Here is a 10,920-nt window from a genome sequence, read left to right on the forward strand (position 1 = left end):
TTTTACCTTCTACTATGATTGTCCTACTTCAATTCCTGTTATACCATCCCTAGGTTCAGCAAGTCCGTTTACTTGTCCGAACATAAATGATAATCATCCTGGAGTTTACTTTAAGATTGGTGATGATTATATCTCACAAATTCCATGCCAAAGCAAAATCATTGCCCCATTATTCAATCAATCTGTAGACATTTTGAGAGATAAAGACAGCGTAAAGCGTGCCTTTGAAAAAGGCTTCAATTTAGAGTGGATAGCTGACAACGATAATTGTGATGAATGCCGTGAAAAAAGAGGTGGGGAGTGTGGGTATGATTTTAGCCAGAGAAATTTCACTTGCTATCCCAATGACAGTATGAATCCTTTCCTTTTTATTTGGTTATACTGAATCTTCTGAATAACTTAGATTAAATCTTGATTAGATGATGGTCTGTTTAATTTACGAGACTCCATAAGCTAAATCTTTACTATATCTTGTTAATTTGGTCCTCTGATGTCATCAAACTAGCTGTCTGCAAGATTATTTATGCGTATGAAATTGCATCTTTCTGATTCTTATAAACTGTTTTCATTGAGTTTCTAGTGTAGGTGACCACAGACTTTAGGATAGGGAGGACCATGCCAATAGTTAACTTGTACGAAAGCTATGTAACTCTGACTCTTTGTTTCATCTCAAGTACCTACACGTACTCGTATTAGACATTGGTATTCGAGTTTGAGTAAGTGAGTAACATAGCCAGAGAGTACCAAACCCACCCGTTTCCTACCGATCTGTGTGTTGGGCTAGGCTTGAATCCTGTAGTTATTTAAGTGGGTAGACTTTAGATTTTTGACTCTAGAAATAATAATGTTGGATGAAATTGAGATTTGTAAAGGTAATAATTTGGGAACACTTTAGCCTATCCTTTATCTTGTTGGGTTAGTATTGGCTTTTTAAAGGCACAAAATCATTCGAATTTTTAATAATTCATTCAATGGTTCGAAAGCCATTTTTACAGGCTAACCTTAACGGAGTAAAACACTACTATTGCCAAACACAACCAATTGAGGATTAAACCAACTTTGTCTGTTCTAATTCCGGGTTGACTAGGGCTGGTCTTGAATTGGCTGGCGTGGTTATTGGTTAGTTGAAACAGGTTTCATTGCTTAAGCTTGAAAAGCTAAAAAAAAACCTCTTTTTTTTTCTTATTTACTTCCAACGTTTTGATTTTTATTCATATTATTCACATAATCAATTCTGATTGTGATTTTAACATTACAAGTAAAAATAAAAAAACAGGAAAAAAAAAAAAAAAATTCTGTCAAATATTAGGGATTAAACCAACTCGCAACAGTAATTAAACACATTACAGTGGTCTACGAAGTCAATGAAAACATTTTAGGAACATTGACCAGGCTAAGGATGTTTGGTGAAGAGTGAAGACAAAGGAAGGAGGCCAAGATAGAAAAGTATTAAAGGAGATGTTATTATTTATGAAGACAAGTCTATCTTTCCCTCCACTTTAAAATCTTTCGAGTTGAGTTGACAAGAAAGTTCCATTGGCCTTATAAGTCTACGTTCAACGGCCATTTAGTCTCTTCACCACCCTTGGCCCCCAACAGTGATATTTTGTGGACAAATATTATTCAGCATTAGCTGTTCTTTTCAACAACCACTCTTTGAAAGAAAAAATTGATCAAACATGGTATTTGATGATCAATCTTTCTTCATTTCTCATTTCTAACATGGAACTCTCTTTTCTCTCTACCGTCTTCCTCGTTCTCTTCATCATCTTTCGCTTATTCCACCTCCAACATTATGCTTATGCTGATGATGAGAGGTACGAAGAATGCAACAAGCCCTTTGAGTGTGGAACTTTCTCTAACTTAAGTTACCCTTTCTATGGCGGTACCGCTCGTCCTGATTACTGTGGTTATCCCGGGTTTCAGCTTAACTGCCGCAGCAGTCCTCCAGATATCTCTGTTACGTTGTCAGAGAGGTATTACGTTATTGGGGTGAAACCAGATCAACCTATAATTACTGTTGCGAGAAAAGACTACTGGGATGGTTATTGCCCTGGGAATCTGCATAATACCAGCATAAACTGCGACCTCTTCAGCTATGTAGACCTGGATAATAATGTCACCTTTTACTATGGTTGTCCTAATGTTTCTATGCCAATGACTAATTCTTTTACATGTCCTAATTCTCGTAGTGATCCTCGTACTCCATTTGGCTACTTCGTTCCCAAGGGTTTAGAGTCGTCCACCTTAGGCAGGAATATCCGTAGGGATACATGCAACAGAAGCATTACTGTGCCTATTATTAATTATGAATCATCTGCTCTGAGGATAGTAGATACGATAAGCTTAATGGCGGCATTACGCTATGGTTTGAGTTAAAGTGGAAAGCAGAGAATGATTTGTGTGATAAGTGTCGCAAATCAGGTGGGGAATGTGGGTATAATACTACTATGAGTAGATTTACTTGCTTCTGTCCTGATCAACCTTATGCTTATAAATGCCCTGGTATGACTCCTTTACTTATGCTGACATTTTTATCTAACTTATTCAGGTTCAGTTCTCTCCAGCCAAATTTTACTGTACTAATCAATTATCTGAACTGGATTTTACAAATTAAAACTGATTATTACTTGTTATTAACTAAATGTTACTGAAGAAAACTGGTTTTTACTGTAACTAATGACGATTAGTTGGAGAAAATGGGGTTTTGTTCAGTAGTGCCCATAATAATCCTTAGCAAGCCATGTGATTTTAGCTATAGAGATGTCTGATGTCTGTATACAGTTAGCAGCCTTTCAGATTTGGTAATCTTGAAATTAAAGCAGATTTTTTGTACACATTTGAAGGTTTGTACCATTCTGAAGCTAAGCAGCCGTGTTCTTATCACAAAATTAAGTATAAATCATACGTTTCTGATGCTTTTATTATACAAAGCTCTTCTGGCAGCTACATAGTGACTTGCATCAGTTTCTGCTCACATATTTTTGTTTTCATCTCTGTAAAATATTTGTGCATTCTGTGTTTTTTATTTTTTTTATATTTGTGCGCTCTGCATATTATAAGTCCTAAACTTCCAGATGAGCACAATGCTAAACGATTTTAGTATTTTAATGTAGTTAACTATTTGTTAAATATCTACGATTACTTTATATTTTGCAGCTTACTAATAATTAAGTTTTATAATCTTACAAAATTGTGAAATGATATTCTTACTACGCAAGGGATGACTGAATGTGGCGTATGCTTACTCAATTCAACCCTTTTTATTAATTTAAATAATATTCTTCGTATTTTTTATTTTGCTGTTTATGTTGAAGAATGCTGTGAGTAGACTAAAGAATTCAACTTTTGTTTTAGGAACAAATTCAACTACCCACTCTCTTATTTCTCTATTTTATTTATTTTTATAGAATTTGTCTTTGTTTTCATGTTCCATTATAATCTATAAACTGTGTTCCTTTTGATCTCTACTCTGACTAGTCCACATATTGTAATTGTTACTGCAGGTAAATCTGGCACCAAGCCGGCAGTTATAATAGGTATAATTTGTTGTTCTGAAAATTACTGTATTAACTCCTGCATAAGATAATTTATATATATCAGTAATCTTAAAAATTTCTTCTGATTTCATTTTCAGGGTTATCTGTTGGAGGCGCAATTGTTGCAGCTGCTCTTTTATGTTGCTCCATCTTTGCTGTTCGAAGGAGAAGGCAATCACTTGCCCAGGATCAATCTAAAGATCTTGGTCCCAGTAATCCAAGCAATGGCCTTCCTACAACTGCTACAAGCAATGAATATCGTTACAGCCAGGGCTACACGACTAGTCCTTCAACCAACCTGTCTCAGAGCCTTCCCTCATATCCTTCCTCAAAGTCAGAATTTGAAAATTCTGCTGACTACCTAGGTGTTAAGGTCTTCGCCTACAATGAACTTGAAGAAGCCACTGAGCATTTTCACGAGTCTCGGGAGCTGGGAGATGGTGGCTTTGGTACTGTCTATTACGGTATGATGAACTCCATTACCCTGATTATTTGTCCCATTTAACTGTTCATACATTTAATAATTGGTGAATTAATAACTACCAGATTAGGAAAAAGAAAATTCTCCATGCTCCATACCTTTAGTAACACATCTATGTTTAGTTATCTATTACTGCATATATCAAATTCTGAGTAATGATAATCTTTCAAGGCTATTCATTTGAATAGACCAGGATACGCCTGTCAATATGTGATGGAGGAAGTTAGGAATATGATTTTGGTGCTGGAATAATGTTTGATGAGTTTATCTAACATCTTTTTCCTTGATTATCTTCCTTCAGGTAAGCTCAATGATGGGCGCTTAGTTGCTGTCAAACGCTTATATGAGAATAGTTGCAGGCATATGGGACAGTTCATGAATGAAATCCAGATTCTAGCGCGTTTAAGGCACAAGAACCTGGTTGCCCTTTATGGATGCACCTCAAGGAGAAGCAGAGAGCTCCTCCTAGTTTATGAGTACATCTCCAATGGAACAGTTGCTGATCATCTTCATGGGAAGCTTGCACAATCCAATGTACTCCGTTGGTCCACACGGCTCAGCATTGCTGTTGAGACAGCAGAGGCCCTGTCTTTCCTCCATGAAAATGAAGTAATACACCGAGATGTGAAGACCACAAATATTCTCTTGGATGACTCCTTCAAGGTGAAGGTGGCTGATTTCGGGTTATCAAGACTTTTTCCAGATAACGTAACCCATGTTTCCACAGCACCACAGGGAACCCCTGGTTATGTTGATCCTGAATATTATCAATGCTATCAGCTGACAGAAAAGAGCGATGTTTACAGCTTTGGAGTTGTTTTAGCAGAGCTAATATCATCAAAAGTTGCAGTAGATATCACACGGCATAGGCATGATATCAATTTGGCCAATATGGCTGTTGACAGAATCCAGAAACACGCATTCACTGAGCTGGTTGATCCGAAACTTTGGTGTGAAAAGGACCACCTTGCACAAAAGATGGTGAAACTAGTATCAGAAGTGGCTTTTCAGTGTTTGCAGCAAGAGAAAGAGGCAAGGCCTTCAATGAAAGAAGTGCTTGAGTCGTTGAAAGGAATACAGAAGGAATTGGATAACTCGCAAATACAAGTAGTAGTGGATATCCATGAAAACGATGATGTAGGGCTTTTGAAAAACGTCCCTCCTCCAGTTTCACCCGAGACAGAGCCGAGTAAGTGAGTAACAAAAGCATCAGATGAAGAATGACTAATGGTAAATCCTATCTTATAGTTATCGATTGTAGCAAGAAATGACATTGAGATCATTACTAAAATGCTTGATAAGATATAGTGGATGAAAATTGAAAATGCTTTACTTATCCTACTTAGTTGGAGGTTGCTAGTGGAGCTTAGTTAACGGGTGCATAGTTTAGAAATCTGTAAATAGTATTCCATACAATATAATGTAAGTGCTGCTGTGTGAATCCTAGCATGAATTTTGACTCTGTACTCTTGATCTTAACTAATACTTTCTTGTGTTTTTCCTGTAATAACATGTGCATGCGCTTAATGTAAATTCATTGAATTGTTCGTTGAGAGGGAGGGATAGCTCAAGTGGTTAGAGCTTCTTTTTCGATTCCAAGAGATTCTGGGATCGATTTTCACCCCGCCTCGCTCTTTGTGGCTCTCAAAAAAAAAAATGTTCAGTAATGTAACTCTTTTAATTCGATATTAATCACTATAAATGAGTAATACACAAACACATATTATGATACACAATAACGGGAAAGAAGGAACATTTTAATCATTTTGCAATATGACAATACCGCTGACTCATAGATGTTTTTGGTCACTATTATTCTTGAAAAATGGTTAAAGGAGAAAAGTTAAGTATGAAAAATAAGTGAATCAAATTTCTTACCTTTTCCTAAGATACTACATTACCACGCTAATCCTATAAACAAAATTTCTAATTTGTTGATTAGAGCATACTGTATACTTTATGCTTTTAATTCTTTTAATGGACGTTCTTCTTTTACTCCTTTTTCGGCGCATTGAATATTCAAGAAAGCTTTTTTACTCACATATTTTGAATGGGTCTAAAGTTCTAAACATTAAGTCTTGGGAAAATCTGGACCAAAAGCTGCTAAATTATTATGGTACTGTGTGTATGTGTTGTGTACTTGTGTGCATACGAATAGAGGTTTCATAGATTTGCGAAATTTTTAGATGGATTGTAATTGGTCAAAAAATTACAAAAAATTAGCACAAAGTGATTTATCCTTGTTTGAAAATGGTACCACATTCGGCTTTTTTTCAATTTGACACATTTGCTTCATTTTAAATTAGCTTTTATCAATTGAGTTTAGTTTCTTATTATTTAGTACTCCGTACTTGTTAATTTTGGTAATTCATATTAAACTAAGGATTTTATTTAGGCCTTGTTTGGCAAATGGCTGTTGGCGGTTGGTTGTTGGCTGGTTCACTTGACTTGTTTGACCAGCTGGAATGTTTGGCTGTTTATAATGGCTTTTGAAATTGGCTGTTTAAGCTGGCTGTTTATAAAAGTGTTTGGTAAATTAATTGGTGGTTGTTGGCTGTTTATTAGATAATTTGTGGGCCAACAAGCCAAAAGCCAACAAAAAAGCTACTCAAAGCAGCTTTTTCATTTTGGCTTAAAAGCCAGCTTTTTCACCGACTAAAAAGCCAATTGCCAAACACATTTTTTGGCTGTTTGACCACCTAAAAAAGCTAAAAGCCAAAAGCTAACCAAAAAGCCAATTACCAAACATGGCCTTAATGTGATACACTGAAACGTAATTGGTAAAACACAAGTTTGAATTGGACTTTTATTTATGTGCATAGTACAGTAGTAATTTTTATGCACAACATAGAAAATGGACTATTATTCTCCGTACAATTTATAATATTTGCCCTATAAAGGATCATGTCATAATAAAAGGGAGGGGAGAAAAACCCTTAAAAGTAGTTAGTCTCTAGCTCCCACAAACAATTTGGTCATTTCGTCGCTATTACCGAGTAATTCATGATGACATAAAAATAATTTGGCGCATTACTTTAACTGTGCTTAGATTTAAAGAAATTTAGAATTGGATCCGTTATGTTTGGATACAATCATACAACTCATACAAGTATACAACAACGTGTGATGGAAATTATCAGACTATATTTTTGGATTGCATTGTGGAAAAGAATCTATAATTTGCACCATATTTGTCTATTTCGTTGTCTTCTTTCTATTATTGCTATATACCCATTGTCTTTCGTTCTCAGTTTAGTATCAATTCTCTTAAACACGCATGAACAAACAAATTACTCTTTTATTACAACTTGACCTTAAAAATACCCGTGATAATCATTAAACAATTACTACGATCTACAAAGTACCAAGTTTAGTTGATAAATCTACCTATCGATATCCCAATTATTATCACATATACGATTATACAAAGTACCGTACTATTTAATTGTCTAAAATTTTTTTTACCGGTCTACTAATCTATTCACTTCAGCTCCAATCAGTTCAATAATTCAGAATAGGTCTTAACTCAACTTGACTTGACTTTTATTCCAAGGACGGACAATATTCCTGTGTATCAATGACACAACAAGGGCATTACACACGTTGATTCAAAGAACGGTTTGAAATGATCAAACCTCAAAAAAAAAAACAAATGAAAAGACAAAGCATTTAAGCAATACTCCCATAATATTCTCCAAATAAAAAGCAAAGCTTCCTAATTACCCTTTACTTTCCCATTTCCCCACTTCCCTCTCTTCATCTTCTTCTGCCTCACCCCCAAAGCAATCTCCACTTTCTCTCTCCTCTCATCAAAAATTCCACCTAATTCAAATCCAATCCCTAATTTCAGGGATAACACGCCAAAAATGGCGACGCTACAGAAATTCAAGTTTCTAGCTACACAGTGCGCAGTTATCGGAAGCCCGACCCGAAGCCCGACCACAAGCCCGGTTATCCACATCCGCCGTCGCAAAACCCTACGAATGCTGCTCGGAGGCCGAGGCAACAGCACCAGCGCATTCAACCGCCGATTCATCCATCACAGCAATCGCCGAGTCGACTCGCCGGAACGGCCCAAACTCGCCGACCAGAAATCGGCGAGTGAGAAGGAGAGTAATCTTGGCGCGAGGCTTAAGCTCAAGGATCTATTCGTATCTTCTTCTTCTTCTTCTCCTTCGCCGACGAAGGTTCCAGAAGAAGATGATCAGCGGAGATTGTTACCGGCTACCGGAGGTTCCGGTGTCGGAGACGGCGGATTGGTGGCGTCAATGAGAGTAGGAAGCGGCGGCGTGAGGCCGTTTTCGGCGACGTTGAGGCAGAGATTGTTGATGAGGAGAGCGTGGCGGCCTGTACTGGTCGCTATTCCTGAACAGTCGCCATAATTTTGTGTTTTTGCAGAATTTTGTACGGATGATAATGATGATAATGATAAACAAATATTTTTGGGGAAAAATATGATGGGAATATATAAATAAATAAAATCGATTTCCTTTTGTTTATTACAATAAAATTACAATTATTACAAATAATATTATTACTCTTATTATTATTTTTAGGAAAATGCTATACATAGGCTACATACAAGCATTTAATTTACTCTTGAAAATTGTTTAAATTTAGAAAATCACGACAAAAACACACTAATTACACCGATTTACGCGTGTTTTTGTCATGAATTCCTAACTTTATACATTTTTCAAGAGTAAAATAGCCCTAGAGCTATGTATAGCATTATCCTTATTTTTAATTATAAATTAGGGATTTGATGATATTCTGAATATCTGATTTCTGAACGTTTGTTTTCCCTTTGCCCTAGGTACTTCGAATATGGAGTATGAATTAATTTTTTTTATTTTTATTTTTATTTAGGTTTTGATTGTATTCGGTTTTGAGTTGTTTTCAATGCGTCATTTGGTTTAGTTTTAGTTCGAGTAAGGATTAAAGGTTGCTCTAGTTTTGGTGTAAAAGAAATCGAGTATAGATTATGTTAGTGCCAAATTAATCTTTAGTGTGAAAAATATCAATTAGTTAGAGTCATATTAATCCCTAAGTTAAGTTGGTTGAGTGAGATAGGATTGTATTCATTTACAACTTTACACGTAGGTTACACTATAATTAAGCACGATTTTTTCATGAATTTTGTCACTTTTGGTGTCTTATGAAGGAGATTAATTACGCTAATTTTGATTATTTGGTTGTCGATTCTTGTTCAAATTACATTAGCATTTAAGATTAACTGAAATATGGTATACTAGTATTTTATTTTATTTTTTTCCTTAGTAAATACTGTAACTAAAGAAACAACAAATATTGCAACATTAAGGTTGTGAGGTAGAATTTGAAACAGAATTTGTCCCCTATAAGAGATGTGGCATCTCAAAATTTTGTCTCACTTATTAAGAAAGATTGAGCTATAATAATTTGGAAATTTGTTGTTTAATATTTGGCGGAATATAAAATATTTAAAGGGGGAGAATAAATAATTTAAAGAGGTTAGGAAAAAAGAAAGAATGTGGGACCAAATCAGTTAGAGTGAAGGAGTCAGTCCAATGTGACTTGCGATGCAAGTGGCAAAGGACACTAGCGAGCACTTTGATGATAAGGACAATTGATTTGGCCTTAAAGGTGATCAATCTCTCACACCCCACATCCCCTTTATTTTAAAAAACTAATTTTGATTTTAAAAAGAAAAAAAAAAAAAAAAAAAAAAAAAAAGGTTTAGGTTGTTGGTTATACTGTGTGGCCGAAATTACTCAATCAGTTAGAAGTCGTCCGATCAGTGTTTTAGCGGTAGCTTGCTACACAATGTGCATACTCTGTAATGTTTAACAATTTAATTTTACAAGAATTTCTTATAGTTGTAACTTTCATTATTGTACTCGTATTTAGAGCAGTCAATTCGGGTAAACAGGTCGGCTTTGGGTCGGGTAAGAGTGGGTTGGGTTAACTTGGGTTGGGTCAATTCAGATTAATTCCATAACCTATACGGGTCGGGTTTGGGTTGGGTCGGGTCATGCTTGAGTCGAGTCACGTCGGGTCATACTTCTTATCAGGTTTTTGTTAACAACAGGTCGGGTTACATTCGGGTCGGGTGAACAATAGGTCAGGTTTAATTCAGGTTTTCACAAGTTAAAATAGGTTAGGGTAATTCCCGGATTCGGGTCGGGTTCTATTCAAGTCAATAATTTGCGGGTTAGTATCAAATCGAGTCATTCTAGGGTTTGAGTCGGGTTCAGTTCAAGTTAATAATTTGCAGATTATAATCAGGTCGGGTCATTTTCAAGTCGGATCATTCTCGGAATCAAGTCGGGTTTGGTTCAAGTCAATAAATTAAGGCTTATAATCACATTGGGTCATTGCCAGGTCAAGTCATTCTCGGATTCAAGTCGGGTTTGGTTCAAGTCAATAATTTGCAAGTTACAATTAGGTCGGGCCATTTCCAAGTTAGGTCATATTCGGCTTCAACTAACTATAAATAAATTATTATCATTTTTATCAAGCTAATTATTTTCTTTGACTATAATATATATGGCAATATACTAGGGAACTATAGTCTATAATTTAGGAAGATAATTATCTCCTTTGACCATACAACAAATATATACTATATTTAACTCTTAAATTTAAGGATGATGCTTCTTTCTTCTGCTGACCTGGACCGACTTGGTCTCCCAAGACAAAATGCTTTGATAAACAATAATAAGGTGGTCTAAATTGCATTTAAGGTGATTTGAAATCGGGTCAGGAACAATTTGGGTTGAATTATGGTCAGGTCAATAACAACTCGTGTTAATTTTGAGTCGAGCTAGTAACAGATCGGGTTCAATTTTTGGGTTGGGTAAGTAATTAGTAAGATAAAATTCGGGTCGGGTAAATAACAAGTCGGGTTGAATTTGGGTC

At 35.8% G+C, this 10,920-nt stretch overlaps 1 protein-coding gene and 1 pseudogene across 1 annotated transcript; both read left to right on the top strand.

Annotated features, from left to right (window-relative positions):
• The first annotated feature begins 356 nt into the window (after window positions 1–356).
• LOC110720361 lies at window positions 357–5,527 on the top strand (annotated as a pseudogene).
• Window positions 5,528–7,886: 2,359 nt separating this feature from the next.
• LOC110720307 lies at window positions 7,887–8,402 on the top strand. The gene has a single exon (XM_021899309.1). It carries the CDS (start codon window positions 7,887–7,889, stop codon window positions 8,400–8,402), a length of 516 nt encoding a protein of 171 aa, XP_021755001.1.
• Window positions 8,403–10,920: the final 2,518 nt, after the last annotated feature.

Source organism: Chenopodium quinoa, unplaced genomic scaffold, assembly GCF_001683475.1.
Source record: "Chenopodium quinoa cultivar QQ74 unplaced genomic scaffold, ASM168347v1, whole genome shotgun sequence".
Lineage (NCBI taxonomy): Eukaryota > Viridiplantae > Streptophyta > Magnoliopsida > Caryophyllales > Amaranthaceae > Chenopodium > Chenopodium quinoa.